Raw genomic sequence first — 20,793 nt, forward strand, 5'->3', positions numbered from 1 at the left:
TTTCTTTGTTTTCTTCAAAAGAATTTGGACAGCACATCTGAAAACCCCTGTCTGCCTTGAAATGTCTGCCTGGAAGAGACATTGCTGATGCAGTATAACTACCTTGTGTGTTGTTGCTGTGCTCAGTCTTTCCATTGTGTACGACTTTAACAGTAAACTGTCTTCAGCAACCTCACCTGGTTAGCTGAGTTTGGCTGTTCCTCACCCAGTTTTATTCCTCCTACACAGCTGTTTCTGTTTCAGTTAATGATTGTGTTTCAACCTACATATTGAATTGATGGTCATTAGTACCTGTTTGGCATAATTGTTTAATAATACACCTGACTATATGTCTACAAAATCCCTGACTTTGTGCAAGTGTACCTTGAAGAATTGATGCTGTTTTGAAGGCAAAGGGTGGTCACACCAAATATGGATTTGATTTAGATTTTTCTTCTGTTCACTCACTTTGCATTTTGTTAATAGAAAAAAATGATCTATTAACATGTCTATTTTTTACAGCATTTTTTTCACACCTGTCTAAAACTTTTGCACAGTACTGTATTTCTTGACATGACCTTACAGATATATTTTATATATATTGTCATTTGATGATATATCAACTTGATTTAAGATGGTGATTACTAATTGTTAAAATAATATGTGAAAATACAACACGTGACAAGATAATTATCTAAATTAATAGTAAATTTCATCGAAAATCTGCATTTAACTTTTTTAATTATACTGTAAATTATGACAAACTATCATTACAGGTCATCATTATGCTAGTGAACATTACCAGAAGAGTAATACAATTAGAATAAAGTAACAGGCCTGACTAAAGGCCTTCCATTTTAAATAATAGAAAAGGAATTGGGTATGGGGGGGAAAGTTCTATTTTTCATACAAAGCTTTCAGTAACATATTTTCCAGGGAAAACTCCAATAGAGTACCACAGTATGAGTCATTATACCCATAAAACCTAGCGGTCAAACAGGGAAATGGGTCCAATCATTTTTCCACCATTCATTTTTCCCATAGGGGGTTTTAGTAACACTTAAAATAAGGGCTGTGTTTTGTGTAGTCTTACCCTGGCGTGACATGTTGATAACCATGTAAATCTCTCTTGGACAAGGTGACTTTTATCAATATATTCGCCTGTATTTACCCCACAAAAATGAAATAATAATTAGCTACAAATACCATGATGATCTGGAAGAGACTGCCGAATCGAGGCAAAGGTAAGAATCTCTGGATTAACTATCTAATGTTGGCTAAATGTAGTAATGAATAAATTGGCTAAACTTCTGTTAGACAAGGTGTCAGCTAGAGATGACATGCAGGAGCTTGCAGGGCTTTGTAGTATTGCATGATGCTAATTAGCATTTTCGAATCAGAGAGTAAATAGAGCCAATTATATTTATAAAAGTCACCTTGCCCGAGAGGTTTATATGGTTTTCAAAACGTCACGCCAGGGTAAGCCTACATAGAGCGCAGCCCTTATTTTTAAGTGTTTCTAAAATCCACTATGGGAAAAATGAATGGTGGAAAAATGATTGGAACCATTTCCCTGTTTGACCGCTAGGTTTTGTGGGTATTGTGATGCTGCCACTGTGGTGCTCAATAAACCACAACAGAGAGGAAGAGGTGAAGGGAGAGTTTACTCCGCCCAAAATCTGTCCACGAAACAGGCCACGAAGTGAGGCATTTTTGCATGGAGGTCAATGAGTGTCCAATTTGGTCAACAACAGATGTAATTGCTATTTTCTTACATGAGGCTTATTTGATCTGTTCTAAGTTTCATAATGGTTATGTTGTTAGGAATTCGCTGATATGTGGACGCACGTGGCATTTCGGAAACAAAAAACGACTTTATATTGTTGTTCAGACACGTATCTGCCCTTTCATTGGCTATAATGTTCTCACCTGATCTGGCCTCCTCCCTCCCGCCTTCCATCTTTGAGGACATGTAGTTCCATCGCTTAAGCCGTCACTCGATTATCTTGTCAATATAATAGAACATTTTTGAACACAATATGTGAAAACGATTTGATTGGTCACACGTCGAGGTGTGACGTTTACAGGGACGGTAACTGCCAAGGGACAAGCTTCGAGAATGCGTTTTCTTTCCGCCCTCTTTTCCATTCTTTTCATAAAATACTAGAGTAGGCAAGAGCGAACATGGAGGAATTGAGCGCCGTAGGAGAACAGGTTTTCGACGCTGAATGCATCCTGAACAAACGACTAAGAAAGGTTAGATGTTGTAAAATATAATTTTCTCATATCCCAAAATATTTTCTGCCCACAGTTTGGTAACATTTCCCTTTTCTATTTTCGCAGGGGAAGTTAGAGTTTCTTGTAAAGTGGAGGGGATGGTCATCCAAGTAAGTACAAGTGGTGCTGCAGCTGCGAGTGCAGCCTCAAACAATGAAAACAACAACAACGTGTCGCTTTTTGCTTCACTGTTGTAGTAAAAGGATTCATACATGACCTAAATTCGCTCGAAAACATGCTACACGTGAAAACGAGAAATTATGGTTTTACGCTTGCCTCCTACTACTATTATTATTATTATTGGTTTTAAGGTTTGGAAATTAACCTAGTTAGTTATGCAAATCAAACAGATCGTTTAGGGTTTTGGTTTCTCATATTCAATATCTGCTGGTTTGTCTATTTGAAATTTTCTCAGTAATTAGGCCACACAAACTAGGCTATAGAAACTCATATTTGATCACTCGCTTACTGGAGCTCTAGCTAATGGTTTATCAATCTAGCTTTATATTATATGCTTTATTGATAAATAAATTACAAGCGGGAGTTGGTAGAGGTTTGCGTTGGGAAACGTATGCCGAGTCTCAAACACATCCCACAAACTACAGTGTCCAGTTGGTACACTTGCCTAATTTTTGTGATGGTTGTTTAAATGTATATGATAATGTGATATAGTTTATTTATTGCCTAACGTGACTCGGTATTATACATAGAATCTTCGTAAATCAGTCCCCCCCCCCCCCCCTTTCGGGCGCTCCAGCTGCCAGCGTGTCCTTGTCACAGTTGCCCTTTCCCTTGTCCCTTCTGTTTCATTGTTGCTATTAATCCCATCATCAATGGGCATTCTGCCTGTCACTCACACCCCGTTCTTAACCCAAATCCTCACATTGCTATCGGATTCTGCCAGCGCCATCGACTTGGTCAAGTTATTTACGTGTTGTGATATAAACAGGTAAGACGTGGTTGGTGGAAATTATAATGTGCATGCCAATTCGCGATATCTTTCTACATTAACTCAGTATTGGCCCTTTTGAGATTCTCTGATTCCTGTGAAGGCGGCAGATCCTACACACTTGGTTTTAAATAAACTTCTCTCCTTATCTTCCCCCTTTGCTATGTGGTTAACCCTCCCACTCACAGCTCTTTGCATATGCCTCCTATCTCTACACTAGGTTACACTAGGCCTCTTATCTCTACACAGTCACTAGGGTATAGGTTATACTAGGTCTCTAGTCACTAGGTTAGGTTACACTAGGCCTACATTTCATTAGTGGTACACTGGTCCAATCAGTGCATTGACTAACTTGTATCATCAACTTTTACCAAGAAGTACTGTGGACATTTTTAAGTGATTTTAGTATTTTGATGGACATATTTTCCTTTTGCTTCAGGCACAATAGCTGGGAGCCCCAAGCGAACATCCTTGACCCAAGATTATTGGCTGCATTTAACAAGAGGTGAGTTTCTATTTGCCCAGGACCTCACTGAGTGAGCTATCCACTATATCTAAACAATGCCCTCTGAAATGCTCCAGCAGGGGTTAATAGTGCCTCATTCAAGCCAATGTGGAGCCCACAGATAGGCATACAATCTGTGTTTTCAGGCTGTAAACACATCGATATGAGTTTAGGTTTTCCCAACCCTTCAAGTTTTATTTGATGGTCGTTCTGTTCAATATACATTTGATATAAAAATACATTCTTTTGAATTGGTAATGGATAAAATAATGCATTTGTAAAATAAAAGGAGTCATAAGTGCCAGTTCATCTTAAAACTGAAGCAGGGAAAATATTTAATTTCAAATGTATACTTTCCTTTGCAAACATACATTTGTAGAAGGATAACAATGATTTAAACGCATATACAGCAGGAAATGAGGGGGTGGAACAAATACAGCAACCAAATTTCCAAAAGTGAAAGCGTATCTAATGATTTCAGATGAGCATCTGGGGATTTTTACTGCAACCCCTGATTTGTTTTTGCCAAGCATTGGGCGTTGCAAGACCAGACAATACTTCACGAGATGTTACTTGTAAAAAATTCTGTCTCGCCATGAACACACAGTCCATATGTCTCTGTCAAGAAGAAGGCTACAAGTTTTGGTTCACAGTGTATATGTCTAGTGATAGAATACCCTCTCCTCAGATGGTTTCCAAAACACTCAACAGTGCTCGGTCTGTATCCTTGACTCCTGCTCTACTTCTACCAAACTACTGCTTATGAATGTTTCCTATATATTGTTTTTACAGTGAACAAGAAAAGGAAATCCTGATCTGCAAGAGAGGGAAAAGGCCGAGGGGGAGACCTCGAAAAGTTGTGGTATGCTTTCCTCAAGACCTTTACAAATATTGAAAAGTATTTTCTACCAAAATGTCATAAATATAATGTAATATGACTTCTCTCTTCCTCATTTCAGGAAACTGTGCCTGAAGTGTCAAAGTCAAGCAGCTCTTCGTCATCGTCATCTTTGTCTGGCTCATCATCGTCTTCCTCTTCCTCCTCATCTGATGAAGACGACGATGATAACAACGATAGAAAGGCAAAGCCAGGTCCCAGAACACGGGAGCTCCACCCCGTCCCTCAGAAGAAAGCACAGATTGTTGTGGCTAAGCCGGAGCCCCCGAGGAAGAAGCGAGGCAGGAAAGCACTGCCTGCAGAAATGAAGGCCATTCAACAGAACAAGGGCCAGCGCAAGATCATAAAGACAGTTGCCAAAGACTCCCCTGCAGACCTCCGAGGTGGAATCAAGAAACCCTTTCACCCAGCCAGCTTCACCTTCATGGGGTTGAACAGCAGAGGACCTCTGAGTGTCCAGGGCAGATGTTCCCTGGCCCAGGGTGGGACTACTAAAAACTCCATGAACACTGCAGCCTCTGGCCGGTCAAATACCTTAGCTTCTCTCTCTTTCAACCAGAGATCCAACCAGAGCAAGAGTCAAGCTTCTGACTTCAAACTGTCGGTCTCTGAAGTGGACAGTGGAGCAGGTTTGGACTTAAAAACGACTGCAAGCAAATCTCCTGGCGTAGCAGCGTTGAATTTGCATAACTCCAAACTCTCAACCAGCAATAGCAACCTGCAAGGAGCTTTTCAGCCACAGCTGGGTTCCCACAATGGGCAGAAGAAACCAGATGCCCCTGGGCAAACACCAGTGCAGCAGGTACCCAATAACAAAACTGCTGCCCCCTTCTCCACTCCTAAAGGCCCTGCCAACCAAGCTGCAAGCCTTCAGGCACTAAACCTGCAGAGTGTGAACAAATCAACACAGGGCAACGGTACTCCAGGCAATGGCACCGCGCCAGTGTCCAACCTGCGAAGCACCGCCAACCCAGCACGGAAAGACACAGTTGGTCAGTATGGTCTAGAGAAAAATCCTGTCCAGAGTCCTGCCACGCCTGGTGGACAACAGCCCAGAAAGAACCATCCTGGAGTTGATAAGGTCAAAGCGGAGGAGGTCAGTGAAACAGGTGTCATGACAGAGAGGCCTGAGAGGCTTACAACAAGGGCCCAAGGGAGGGTTGAGAAGAGCATTGTCCAGAACCCCTCCGCAGAGGCCAGAGACATCCTGGGCAAGCGGGAGAGATCTGCCTCCAAAGACAGTGGCAAACAGGCCAAGGTCCTCCTGAGTGAGATGAGCACCGGTGAGGAGAGCACCTCAGACTCTGACCAGGATTCTCCCTACCCAAGTAACAGTCAGGACTTGTCCATCTCAGTCCAGACCGGCCAGGACTGGAAGCCCACTCACAGCCTTATCGAGCATGTGTTTGTTACTGACGTCACTGCCAATCTTGTCACTGTCACAGTCAAGGAGTCCCCAACCAGTGTGGGCTTCTTCAACATACATAATTATTGACTGAACACCGGTAATTGAGCTACCTAGCAAAGGGGCTGCAAAGTAGACAGCATAGGTCTTAAGTGAGGTATTGAATGAAGTAGATAAGTTAGAGCAGTGTTAATGCACATAAGTTTACTGCAGTGATGTGAAGTTTCCCCTTCTCTACAATGTATTAATCTGAAATCTGCAGACTTACTCTTTTGCTTTGCACCGTTAGTAAGACAATGTACTTTTGATATATTGTACACATGAAACAAAACAAGCTAATCAACTGGAGGAAAGCTTTGTCTTAAGGGAACTATTCAGGGCCAGGTGTAAACTAGATTGGTAGCTTGTTTCATTACAAACTAGTAATGCAACTCTTAGGGATGTCATTATAATGTAGCTACCTCTAGTTTAATCCAGCTCTCGTTTTGTATTCAATATTCTTGTGAAGTTCTTCTAGAACGGCAAACTTGGATGTACTGTTTTTTTTTTCTCCCTCGAGTATAAGATGTTGTGACCATTACAATCAATTTGCCAATTCACATTAGTGTAAAGCACTGTAGTCTTATATGAAGTGTAAAATTCCAATGAAATGACAAATAATAGCAACATTTTCTGATTTGAAAAATGTAATTACTGGAAGAGCTCTTGAAGCTATAACATTAACAAAGAAGTTTGCAAGGCAAACCCGGTGTTGCATTGAGGACCAAGTTCTCATCGGTTGACTGCACTGAGTTTATTTCCTCAGTGCAGTCAGTCTTATCAGTGAAGTATTCCACCCAGGCTGGAGGACGAGGGAAGAAGATACACTATCTCTGTTCTCCCCTAGTGCTCAGATAAGACCGGTTACTGGCCGAGGTAACTCCTCTCCCTTCAGGTCTGTGCTCCCACAACCCCACTAGGGCATTCACTGGCGGGTGTACTCCTGTCACAACTGGTGATTATTATGGATGAGCCCAGTGAATAATTGCTGGTATAGATATGGCAGGACGGTGATGGACAGCACACCTGATGTGACTCCTCCACTAACCCAGCCATAGTACCCGTGAGGGGCCTCTTTGTGCCTTTATGAGCGCTGAGGGCAAGGGATTTCACTACTGTAGGAAGGGTGGATGCAAAGGAAACCCAACAATGAACTAACTGCCTGGTATTGTTTTTCCTTGACCACAAAAAAACACCAGTGTTTAGCAGCTGGTGTTCAAAGTGTAGGCTGATGAAATGCTAGATATTTTCCTTTGTTACATGCAGTGTGCATACATACACACACCACAATCTCATTTTACTCGCCTGCATGGGATCAGGAGTTAGGCTCTGCTACCCACAGAAGAAAAATGTGTTTATCTGATGTAACTGAAAAGAAACCACAACGTCTACTGTCTTTCTGCTCCCTAGAGAGGAGTTTAGCTACACCACTTCAACTGAACTCCCCACTCTAATCATACTCTGCAGACCATGCTTTAAATGTTTTACTAAAATGAATCAACAAAGGCGTTACCCCAAAGAGAGCTAACGTGTCAGGTTTGCAGAGAAGGATGGTTATTCTAGTGCATCTGTTAATTATACACAGAGGTGGTAATCATTGCTCCCTACTTGTTTAAATCTTGCCACGCAGATGCACCGTGTTTGAAAGTGCTGTTGTGTCATGATGTAACCTATGTGGTAGTGTATTGTTTAAACAAATACAACAATATATATTTTTAGTGAGAATTCTGGAGACAAAACATTTGAGTGTGATTTGCCTCTCATACAGATCAGAGTAGCTAGGCATTGTCCAGACATGTTTATTCTTCAACTAGATTTACAATACTTACAGATTTACGGTCAAATTGACTAGACTAGGACCAGCAACCACTTAGGTGGTTTTAAGTGCTTGTATTAAGCTGTTTATGTTGATGGTTTCTACATGCCATAAACACTATTTGAGGCTATCTGGACCCTGGATTTGGAAAAATGTTCTCTCAAATATGTTCATATGCAAACATTACTGACATGATTAATCAGAAGCCTTGAAGGAAGACAAGGCATTGTGCCTTGATAGGTGAGAAATGACCCTCATCCACAGGGGTTCTTAAATGTTAATGACATTTGACAATTTATGGGATGATGGGGCACTTACAACTGGATTGCTTTGATAATTGTATCTCACATTTGACATTAGCTAGAGCCAGGCTACGGACTCCTGTAACAGTGGTTTTATGTTTTCCTCACTCCATTTCTCAAACTGTGACGCGAGGGAGTGAAGGCATACAAGAAAAGACAATTGTTGGGCTGTGGTCTTTACACATTTGTAATCTTCTTTTGATATACTAACCATTTCAACTGAAGGCTGTATTCTTCAAACTATTTATTTAAACGAGGTCTTCAGGATAGGACAATGTCACCAATCTTTGTATTGTGCATGTTGTCGTGATATTAACCTTTAATAAATAGTACTTTCTTAATAAGTCTGGTAATCATTTCTGTTTTCACTGATCATGTTGGGGGTGCCCCTTAACCCTCAACGCATAATGCCAACCCAAGTCATACACTTTCTGTTAATTTGCCTTAGTATTAGAAATTCTGCTGAATTTAAATAGCCAATCGGAGTCTGAATTAAATTATTAGGTACGTGTCAGTGTGTGTTGCAAAAATACTCTTTGCAGGAGCCTCCTGAATATAATGTAGTTATTCATTCAGTCACTAGATGCTGCTGTTGCATTTCAAACAAGGCCCATTCAGTTCACCAATGTAAAGAGGGGTGAGTACTCACTCACACTCACGGGGTTGTGAGACTTGCTGTTCCATTTGAAAAGCACATACTCACATTTTTCACTCTGACAGATCAAATCACTATCTGGTTTAGCTCCTAATTGATCCAATTGGAAATATATAATTTCCCTTCATGGGGATGTGTGTCTGGCTGAGCTAGTTACAGTACTGTCATTCAGGGTGTTCTAATCTGCAGCCCCCTCCGCCTCTATGTGCCTGCTCACCCTGGTCACATCCTCCCTGGCTTTGGATTTAACTTCCACCGTAACAACAAAACAAATTTCTACAGTACCAGTCAAAAGTTTGGATTCACCTACACATTCCAGGGTTTTTATTTTTTTACACTGTAGAATAATAGTGAAGACGTAACTATGAAATAATACACATGGAATCATGTAGTAACGCAAAAAGTGTTAAACAAATCAAAATATATTTTATACTTGAGAAAAAGTAGCCACCCTTTGCCTTGAAGACAACTTTGCACAATCGTGGGCTTCTCTCAACCAATTTCATGAGGTAGTTTTTAAAATGTATTTTTTATTTCACCTTTATTTAACCAGGTAGGCTAGTTGAGAACAAGTTCTCATTTACAACTGCGACTTGGCCAAGATAAAGCAAAGCAGTGCGACACAAACAACAACACAGAGTTACACATGGAATAAACAAACGTACAGTCAATAACACAATAGAAAAGTCTATATACAGTATCTGCAAATGAGGTAAGATTAGGGAGGTAAGGCAATAAATAGTCCATAGTGGTGAAATAATTACAATTTAGCAATTAAACACTGGAGTGATAGATGTGCAGATGATGAATGTGCAAGTAGAGATACTGGGGTGCAAAGGAGAATAAAAATAAAAAACAACAATATGGAGATATGTTGGGTGGGCTATTTACAGATGGGCTATGTACAGGTGCAATGATCTGTAAACTGCTCTGACAGCTGATGCTGCCGATAAGAATGTGGTGATTGACAGAGTCAAAAGCCTTGGCCAGGTCGATGAATACGGCTGCACAGTATTGTCTTATATCGATGGCGGTTATGATATTGTTTAGGACCTTGAGCATGGCTGAGGTGCACCCATGACCAGCTTGGAAGCCAGATTGCATAGCGGATGAGGTACGGTGGGATTCGAAATGGTCGGTGATTTGTTTGTTAACTTGGCTTTCGAAGACCTTAGAAAGGCAGGGTAGGATTGATATGCTGTAGGTCTGTAACAGTTTGGGTATTGAGTGTCTCCCCCTTTGAAGAGTAGTCACCTGGAATGCATTTCAATTAACATGTATGCCTTGTTAAAAGTTAATTTGTGGAATTTCTTTCCTTCTCAATGTGTTTGAGCCAATCAGTTGTATTGTGACAAGGTAGGGGTGGAAGACAGAAGATAGCCTTATTTGGTAAAAGACTAAGTCCATATTATGGCAAAAACAGCTCAAATAAGCAAAGAGCAACAACAGCCCATCATTACCTTAAGACATGAAGTTCAGTCAATGTGGAACATTTAAATAACTTTGAAAGCGCTGTGATGAAACTGGCTCTCATGAGGACCGCCACAGGAAAGGAAGACCCAGAGTTACCTCTGCTGCAGAGGATAAGTTCATTAGAGTTACCAGCCTCAGAAATTCCTGCCCAAATAATTGCCTCACAGAGTTCAACTAACAGACACGTCTCAACATCAACTGTTCAGAGGAGACTGCATTAATCAGGCCTTCATAGTCAAATTGCTGCAAAGAAACCACTACTAAAGGACACCAATAATAAGAAGAGACGTGCTTGGTCCAAGAAACATGAGCAATGGACATTAAACTGGTGGAAATCTGTCCTTTGGTCTGATGAGGCCACATTTGAGATTTTTGGTTCCAACCGCCGTGTCTTTGTGAGACGCAGAGTAGATGATCTCTGCATGTGTAGCTCCCACCGGGAAGCATGGAGGACGTGTGATGGTGTGGGGGTGCTTTGCTAGTGATCTATGCATAGTCACTTTAATAACTCTACCTACAGTGCCTTGCGAAAGTATTCGGCCCCCTTGTGACAAATAACATTTGATTTGATTTATTTAGAATTCAAGGCACACTTAACCAGCATGGCAGCCACACCATTCTGCAGCGATACGCCATCCCATCTGGTTTGCGCTTAGTGGGACTATCATTTGTTTTTCAACAGGACAATTACCCAACACACCTCCAGGCTGTGTAAAGGCTATTTGACCAAGAAGGAGAGTGATGGAGTCCTGAATCAGATGACCTGGCCTCCACAATCATCTGACCTCAACCCAATTGAAATGGTCTGGGATGAGTTGGACCGTAGAGTGAAGGAAAAGCAGCAAACAAGTGCTCAGCATATGTGGGAACTCCTTCAAGACTGTTGGAAAAGCATTCCAGGTTAAGCTGGTTGAGAGAATGCCAAGAGTGTGCAAAGCTTTCATCAAGGGTGGTGACTTTAAAGAATATATTTTGATTTGTTTAACACTTTTTTGGTTGCTACATGATTCCATGTTTTATTTCATAGTTTTGTTGTTTTCACTATTATTCTACAATGTAGAAAATAGTAGAAATAAAGAAAACCCCTTGGATGAGTAGGTGTGTCCAAACATTTGACTGGTATTGTATGTTGATATCACATCTCTATGCCCTCTGCCCACCCATCACAATAAAATCTGGCTGCTCAACATCAAATCATGGATGCAAGCCAACTTCTCAAAGTCAAAGAGTAAAAAGCAGTGGTGTAAAGTATTTAAGTGCTTGAATTGGACAATTTTCCTGTTCTTCTAAGCATTCAAAGTACTTTTGGTGTCAGGGAAAATAAATGGAGTAGAAAGTACATTATTTGCTTTTGGAATGTAGTGAAGTAAAAGTTGTCAAAAATATAAATAGCAAAGTAGATACCCCTAAAAACTACTTAAGTAGTACTTTAAAATATTTATCTTAAAGAGAAAATCCCTGGTTATCCCTACTGCATCTGATCTGGCGGACTCACTAAACACAAATGCTTTAGTGTCGCCTGGTTTCCTTAATATAAGGAATTTGAAATGATTTTTACTTTTGATCCATAAGTATATTTTAGCAATTACAGTTACTTTTGATACTTACGTTTATTTAAAACCAAATACTTCTAGACTTTTACTGAAGTAGTATTTTACTGGTTGACTTTCAATTCTACTTGAGTTATTTTCTATTAAGGTATCTTTACTTTTACTCAAGTTTGACAATTGGGTACTTTTTCCACCACTGGTAAAAAGTGTGCTGGAAAAGCTGGGTGATTTCAACATGATTGAGGGTGTCACGGTCTCTCCCTGCCCCCAGGCCTGAAACCTTGGTGTTACCTTTGACCCCACTCTCTCATCTGAGTGTCACATCAAGAACATTGAGATGGTCTCCTTTTTCCATTGAGTTTGCCCCTTACCCAACCTGATGAAGGAAAACGGATACACACCTTTGTGACAAGCTGACAGAACTAACTGTTACCACTATTCTGTGTCATTAGTTCCAGATCCCTGCACACACTTAAGTTGGTTCAGAACTCCAGCCCAGAGCTCCAGCTCAGAGCTGAGCCAAATCCCCAATCCTGGACCCATATCACACCTACAACAGCACTGGCTCCCTATCAAAGACGGGATTGATTCTAACTTAGACATTTCTGACAGTTTCCAAACACCAGACTCCACTACCTCTCCAGTTGCCAGGACAAAGACAACTTTTTATTCCCAACTGAGATCACAAAGAACCTGATACAGCTATTGATTGTATAAAGGATGAAGTGAACCCGGTTAGTGTTTGGCCAGAAATGATCAAACAGCTGATCAAACTGTCTGATTGCATCTAAATGCTACATGAAAAAACTAGCCAATGACTTTAATCATAAATGTCAAAAGACAAAGGCATTGTTTATTCAGTTTTAACTGTACAAGCTCTCCTCCAACTTGTTTGCATGCCAGAATAATTTCATGAGCGCACATGTAAGCAAACAACACCCCCCCCAAATTAAAAAGATAATATTTTGGATGTTGCCATGTCCCATTGGCTTATCTAATTCAATTCAAACGGAAGGCCCTGGGTAACTCTCACGGGAAGAGAAGACACTTGAGGCAGTATTAGGTCCTTTACCATGAAGCCAGGAGTGTAACGTTATGTTACATATCTCCAGTGGAGTGTCACCCCAGTCTCCTGGCTGCCTAGGTCTATTAACTCTGAGTGGACAGTGTCACACTTGACCCCTGGGTGGCATGTGACCTGTAGCCGTGATTGATAAGCAGAGTGTTCTGTGTTCTCTGTTCCACTACAGATACGGTTGGGGAGGTCAGACGGAGGTGTCTTCCTGGAGAGTCGCCTTTCACACAACACAGTGACATAAGTCAGTATTTCAGGAGTCACATCGGCTTCATGACTCATACATCATGGTGACTACAAAAAGATGACTTGGGTTTAAGTCTTACAAAGGTCAACGCTGGTCAGTTCCCTTTGACTATCGGGCTCAGGGTGTTACATATGGTGCTCATTGCTATAAATGCATACAAGTGTATGACTGACTAATGCAGGGATTGTTACTTTGTGTCACGGCCGTCCTAAGAAGCGGACCAAGGTGCAGCGTGGTCAGCGTACATATTCATTTTATTTAGGATGACGCCGACAAAAACAATACAACCGTGATGCTTAAGGGCTATGTGCCACAAACAAAGTCAACTACCCACAATCACAGGTGTGAAAGTATGGTTCCCAATCAGAGACAACGATAGACAGCTGTCCCTGATTGAGAACCATACCCGGCCAAAACAAAGAAATACAAAACATAGAAAAACAAACATAGAATGCCCACCCAAATCACACCCTGACCAAACCATAATAGAGACATAAAAAGCTCTCTAAGTTCAGGGCGTGACACTTTGGCCCTCCCTAGACAAGAAGATTACACCCTATACTTCATAGTTTTGTTTGGCAGCACTTTTAAAACTAGTCTAAATCTGTAAAATATCCCCAACCCATTGTGCTTAAATCTATTATGAGTGCTTTACGGACAGTCAAAAGGTCCATGTTAAAGGTCCAATGTAATATTATATAATTTCTGGGTAACAATTAAGTAACTTACTGTGATTGTTCTCAATTAAAAACTAGCTTCCTAGCAAAGAGCAATTTCTCAAGCAAGAATTTTGCTAGGACATTCTGGGAGTGGTCTGAGTGGGGAGGGGAAATCTGAACTCTAGCTGTTATTGACAGAGAGGATTAGACCTCTATTTCTTATTGGTCTATTAATTAATTTACCACTTGGTAATGACACCAGGCAGTCCAAACCTCCATCCCACCAAAACAGGATGACATTTCAGGTGGTCTTTTCCAACAGCTCTTACACTAAAAGGGCATTATCATAATTTTAACAATACTATACACTATATATACAAAAGTATGTGGACACCCGTTCAAATTTGTGGATTTGGCTATTTCAGCCACCCCAGTTGCTGACAGGTGTATAAAATCTCCATGGACAAACATTGTCAGTAGAATGGCCTTACTGAAGAGCTCAGTGACTTTCAACGTGGCACCATCATGGGATGCCATCTTGCAAACAAGTCAGTTCATAATTTCTGCACTGCTAAAGCTGCGCCGGTTAACTGTAAGGGCTGTTATTGTGAAGTGGAAACATCTAGGAGCAACAACGGCTCAGCCGCGAAGTGGTAGGCCACACAAGCTCACAGAATATGACCACTGAGTGCTGAAGTGCTTAGCACATAAAAATCATATGTCCTCGGTTGCAACACTCACTACCGAGTTCCAAACTCCCTCTGGAAGCAACGTCTGCGCAACAACTGTTCGTCTGGAACTTCATGAAATGGGTTTCCATGGCAGAACAACCGCACACAAGCCTAAGATCACCATGTGCAATGCCAAGAGTCGTCTGGAGTGGTGTAAAGCTCGCCGCCATTGGACTCTGGAGCAGTGGAAACGCGTTCTCTGGAGTGATGACACTTCACCAACTGGCAGTCTGACGGACAAATCTGGGTTTGGCGGATGCCAGGAGAATGTTACCTGCCCGAATGCATAGTGCAAACAGTAATGTTTGGTGGAGGAGGGATATTGGTCTGGGACTGTTTTTCATGGTTCGGGCAAGGCTCCATAGTTCCAGTGAAGGGAGATCTTAACGCTACAGCATACAATGACATTCTAGACGATTCTGTTCTTCCAACTTTATGACAACAGTTTGGGGAAGGCCCTTTCCTGTTTCAGCATGACAATGCCCCCGTGTACAAAGTGAGGTCCATACAGAAACAGTTTGTCAAGATCGGTGTGGAAGAACGTGACTGACCTGCACAGAGCCCTGACCTCAACCCCATCGAACACCTTCAGGATGAATTGGAACGCAGACTGCGAGCCAGGCCTAATCCGACCTCACAAATGCTCTTGTGGCTGAATGGAAGCAAGTCCCCGCAACAATGTTCAAACATCTAGTGGAAAGACTTCCAGAAGAGTGGAGGAAATATATATAAAACACAGGAAAATCACATCTTTGACTGCACTGGTCCTTTAAGCATTGTTTGTCTGTAATAAAAGGAGACTGCTCATTGGGCGATTTCACATGCCTCCAGCCCTCAGCTAGTCCCCCAATCCCTACCACCTTTCAATACACAGACACCCCTTTCTCTCACCACCCATATATTTAGACACTCTTAAAACACTGTCACAAAGAATGACTAACTGACAGAAGTTATCATTACAAAGCGCTAGATTCCTTAATTTATAGAGATCCCCATCCCGATACTGTGGAATTTTCCCAAAATAAATTAATGTAAACACTTTAGCGACAGAGGCACTCACAGTGGCCTGGTATGCATAAACAGTATGAACAGTGTGACACAGTGTAATCCCCCACCCCCCCCACCCCTGACTTCAGGCCGGTCTGGAAATGTGGAGTCTACCCCCCCCCCCCCCCCCAACTCCCGGCAAAATAAGCCAGACTCCAATCCATCTTACATGGCAATAACACCCTGCCCAAATTGGTGTTGTTTTGGAGACTCCACGGCAGGTTTGTCTCAGAGGACTTTTTTCCACTACAGGTTATTGTTCCAGTGACACTAGTTGAAGAAAGCTGTGATCAGCTATCTCTACTAGATCACATTGTCTATTTTATACATTTACACACAGTATTCTAATAATGTAATGAAATAGTCGGCAATAATGTTTGTATTTTTGTTTTGTTTCCCCTAAACTTTCGGATTACAGCCAGGGGCTGGTTGTGTTTAAACTGCTCTCCAACTTTAACGATGGTTGGTACTCGATTTCAAAGGACTGTTTAGAAATCTGATACAACCCTCCAGCAAAGCCTACCTTTTTCACCCACATCTCCCATGGTCTGTTTCTAAATCACTCTGCTGAAGCAGTGTAAACAAACGTCAGTTTGCCCTCTGATATTGAGAGGCAAGACAAGCGGCAGTCCTCCACTATGACAACACGGCCTCAGACAGACGATGTCATCCGTCTTACCTCACTCGCCATCCATCACTGTGCCGGAGTCGACATGTCTGACAGTCCCACTCTCGCTGTTCTAACTGGCACAGGCATCCACATCTGTCACATTTTCCTCCAGGCTTACTTTATTACACCACATGACCCACCCCCCCCCCCCCCATTCATGGACACCTGAAGGGCAAGCAAGCAGAGAGAAAACATATTGATTAGTCTCAGTATCTGATGTCATCTTGGTTCCATAAACACTTCTTCAACTGCTGCGTCAGCTACCTGTACACTCTTAGAAAGAAAAAAAGGTGCTATCTAGAAAAGGGTTCTTTGGCTGTCCCCATAGGGTAGCCCTTTGAAGAACCCCTTTTGGTTCCAGGTAGAACCCTATTGGATTCCATGTAGAACCCTTTCCCCAGAGGGTTCTACATGGAACCAAAATAGTTTTAACTGGAACCAAAAAAGGTTCTAATTGGAACCAAAAGAGTGTAAGAGTGTATAGAGTAGGTCTTGTCCTGAAACTGGGATTCTACAGCCACAAAATGCAACAAGCTGGCAGCTGTGACAACTCCCCAGCTATCTGATATCATGTATTGATACATGAATAGAGAGCCATTAAGGTGGATGTACACATCGACTGGTTGATCGGCAAGATAAACAGACAATATAGATAGATTCATGAATATGCAGACAGTCAGACAAACAGGTTGGTCCCACAATCAGATACAAATTGGGGAGTGAAATCGGTCCATACAATCCACTGTGTTATGACAGGGAAGACCTTGTTGGAAGGTCTTCCCTCATGAGCTGCTACCACCCACAGGCAGGGATCTCCCTCTACTGTCAAACTGAGTTAGGGTTAGTCCAGCTGTATCTAATTAAATACAGAAAGCAGACAGAAGGTGCCAGGCTGGTGTTAGTCTTCCAGATCTGCCCATCATTTGTATAAGTATAACTCTTCTAAAACTCTGACTCTTAGATCCCAGTCTAATTCGGTTAAGAGGGAGAGCAACCGTTGATAGACTCTCAGGGCATTAAAGTCTACATACTGCATCAAACAGGTACTTATATGATATTAGCTGAGAACACAGCATATTGCACTGCAACCTTATAACACTGCATGTTTTCACCATGTTTCATACCGCTTAAAAAAAGACCAGGAAGACCCAGACCTGTCTTGTTGTAGCATTGTCAATAACAGGGACTGAAGAGATTTTTGACTGGGCATTTCACTCTGTCTTGATATTTGTTAAGAACTCTCATCCTGGGCAACAAGTGATTTTGCCAAACCTTTCTTGCATGGGCAGCCTGTGTACAAAATGTGTTCATGAAAAAAAAGATTAAAAAGAGGATCCCTTGGCCAACGCACATAAAAACTCACAAACCCACTGGCACCGGGAGAGGCCCGCTCCGATAAATCAGTGACGCGCCAAGAACAAGGGCCGGTGCCGGCAGACCTGTGTGCAACAGGACATCTCTATCGGTGAATTTCACAGGTCATTACTCTGGCTCCAGCCATCGCAGCCTCCAGTGGCTCTAGAGACGGCCAGCTTGTTCTCAGAGACAACAGCTTACTGGGCTTTGTGCTGGCTAAACAAGCGTGTCTGTCTCACAGCGGTAGATTCATGTGTAGATAGAGGGCTCGCTCCTTAGGGAGACCTGTAGAGGAGCCATCCATCAACCTTTGGAGGCCATTACAAAATAACAAAATCAAAAGGAGGGCCCACTGATCTCTGTTTTCCAGTGCAGGAGGGAGAACAGAGGAAGGGGGAGTATCTCCCAGAGTTATCCACATAATGTTCCAGTCACAATTCAATAGACAGAGGCGGAAGAGTTACTGTTATGGGGGGAAGTAACAGTGGCCGCTTTGACCAAAGAGAGGGATATTATTCCACCAAAGCTCTAATGAGCACATGAGCACTGTTTAGCATGCTCTGATGGAATCGAAGCCTGAGCTGATGGCGGAGGTGTAAAATTCATCAGTAACAGACCACCCTTTCTTACACAGCTGAAATAAAAATGGCTCTGCATTTATATTTTTGGGGGGGCCTATGACATTAGTCCATCTAGGCTACAGTCTCAGGGCAATCTTGATGACTTGTGTGTAACAATCATGGTGTGGATTACTTTAGAGGAGGAAAGGTAATACAAACAACTTCTGACATTTGCTTCAAGCTGGTCGATCAAACACGAACCCCACCGGGAGAAAATCTTGTTTCCATTGCTTGTGCAAAGTTGTTTAGGAAAGGAGATCAGGACGTGACGACTCAGCGGACCTGAGAACACACAGCTTCACAGAGGCGCCAGGTTGTAATTAACACTTTGCAGATTACGTTTACAGGACTGACATGGGCTGTCCCACTTTTATTACCCCCTGGGTTTACTCCTGCCTTCCAGGGGGAAAACATTCTCTGCTTGATGGTGTCCTGTGTGAAAACTCTGGACAGCTTGGATGGTGTTGCTGGCGCAAGTCAACCGATTCTCATTAACACTCATTTCTCTTAGGCAAGGATCATGAGAATATCACTGGCACGCGCTCTACCAGAACCACAGTTCTAATTGGATATCAACTCACACTGAGGGGAGACACTGGAGTTTTACAACCTTTATCTATTTTTATCTCCTTATCTGTGGTCCTGATTAGTTTATTTGGCCTCATGCTGTCATTCTAACAGACTTGTTAGAGCAATCCATGTCTTGGCAGTGGGTAGGCAGGCGGGCAGCTAGGAGGCTGGAGGAAGTGCTGATATTGCAGTGTAATAATTTTCATGCAGCTCGTAATTTTCCCATCCGGAATGCACACGCACGCACGGACGGACGGACGGACGGACACACACACACACACACACACACACACTGGGCTTCAAAGTTAACATTCCAGCTTAATAAAGAGGCCGGTGTAAATCTACAAATACGCTCGGCACACTGACCTGATAGTGTGAGATTCACCTCATTCAGCTCTCCTCAAACAAGCCACTCAGTCTGGAGTTCCTAAACCTGGGAGCAAACACAACACTAAAGACAGACTAATGAAAGTCTCCGACGCCATGCAGGGGATCTATGACTGCCACACACACACACATCCTGTCCTGTTGATTGGGCCAGTAAGCAGACATTGTTGGGGAGTGTGAGGTGTGCCTCTTGGAAACACTAAATGAATGTGCCCCACTGAGCCCTCACTAGGGAGGCTGATGGAATGAGCTAACAGGGTTTTGCACTGTCTACCATCAGAGAGAAACAGATCACTCACTAAAATGAGGGCACATTATACTCAGTACTAGTTTTTGCTACATGACATGACTTCCTCAATACACTATAGTCTTGGTCATGTGGCCCATAGTTTAACATGTCTCTTAAAAAATGGGCCTTACCGTAGCGCCAAATCCTAACTTTCGATACACCGATAAAAGTGGAACTGTTGCACAATCATCTACTGTTGCCAATGGGTAAAAGGTGTGGTTATTTGAAAATAACACTTCTGTAATGTGTATAAAAGAATGATACGTGTGAGTATGAAAGTTAAAAGTTATGATTTGGCGAAGAAAGTTGAGAGGAACGATTGGAGAGGAACGTTTCAAGGATGCACATTGACAGACAGAATGTCAGGTTTAAATGAGGAGCATTCTAAGATGAGGAGCTGTGGGAATACCATCTGCTTTGATATATGCCACTAGATATAGGCCACTAGATGGCATATATGCATTAAAATAATGAGCACTTCAGAGAAGCAAGAAAGAGCAGTGAGTAAGATTGCCTCATTATTGATGCAGAAATCATGATAAATCCTAAAATCCTAACTTCTTCCTGATGACCTGACCAGGACAGCACCCTTACTGACTAAAGATGCATCCGGATAGAAGTAGACAATAAAACAATCCTTCTATCATATTGTACAACTGATTAGAAGACATCTTACATTCCATTTTCCAGTGAAATACCATTGGGTCTAGTACTGTCTTTCAACTATAGCAAAAACTACTGGGCTGAATCTGAGAAGCCATAGATCAGAACACTGGGACTGTTCCATCTTAATGGGGAAAAGCCTGCCTGGATTTCACATCCACCTCACAAAGCCACGCTGCTCTCTTAAACACTTCACACTGAATTAGATTGAAGTGAAAACCCACTGTTCGGAGAGAGGGGTGCATCTTTCCACTCCAGGCCTGGGTGATAAATCTAAAGCCCTCCCTCGTCTGCTCCCTGCTTCTCTTGCTCCTCTCTTTTTATAAGCCTTCTACTTCTCCCCCTGTTCAAGCATTTACTGCAACGATAACTGTGATGATAAAGAACACCTTTTTTCAAAGTATCCTCACTTTTCTCTCTTTCAGAAGTTGGTCTACTGCCCTGAATGAGCTCTTGATACTGTTAACAACATTCTTATTATGCTAAAGCAAACCAGACAAATTGTTTGTGCAATGATCTAATCATACACCGAAACCCTCATGAATCTATAACTTGACATGAGATGTAAATGAGTGGCATGACTGACAAACTCCCTCCATTGTTAATGAACTCTAAAAGAGTTCGGTCCAGG

At 42.2% G+C, this 20,793-nt stretch overlaps 1 protein-coding gene across 1 annotated transcript; it reads left to right on the plus strand.

Annotated features, from left to right (window-relative positions):
* The first annotated feature begins 1,943 nt into the window (after nucleotides 1-1,943).
* Nucleotides 1,944-8,514, plus strand: LOC110486592 (chromobox protein homolog 2). The gene is made up of 5 exons (XM_021558312.3): nucleotides 1,944-2,235; nucleotides 2,323-2,366; nucleotides 3,645-3,710; nucleotides 4,503-4,572; nucleotides 4,670-8,514. The coding sequence occupies exons 1-5, from the start codon at nucleotides 2,164-2,166 to the stop codon at nucleotides 6,101-6,103; spliced, it is 1,686 nt and encodes a 561-aa protein (XP_021413987.3). The 5' UTR covers nucleotides 1,944-2,163; the 3' UTR covers nucleotides 6,104-8,514.
* Nucleotides 8,515-20,793: the final 12,279 nt, after the last annotated feature.

Source organism: Oncorhynchus mykiss, chromosome 13, assembly GCF_057628025.1.
Source record: "Oncorhynchus mykiss isolate SJ-2025 chromosome 13, ASM5762802v1, whole genome shotgun sequence".
In the NCBI taxonomy this organism is placed as follows: domain Eukaryota; kingdom Metazoa; phylum Chordata; class Actinopteri; order Salmoniformes; family Salmonidae; genus Oncorhynchus; species Oncorhynchus mykiss.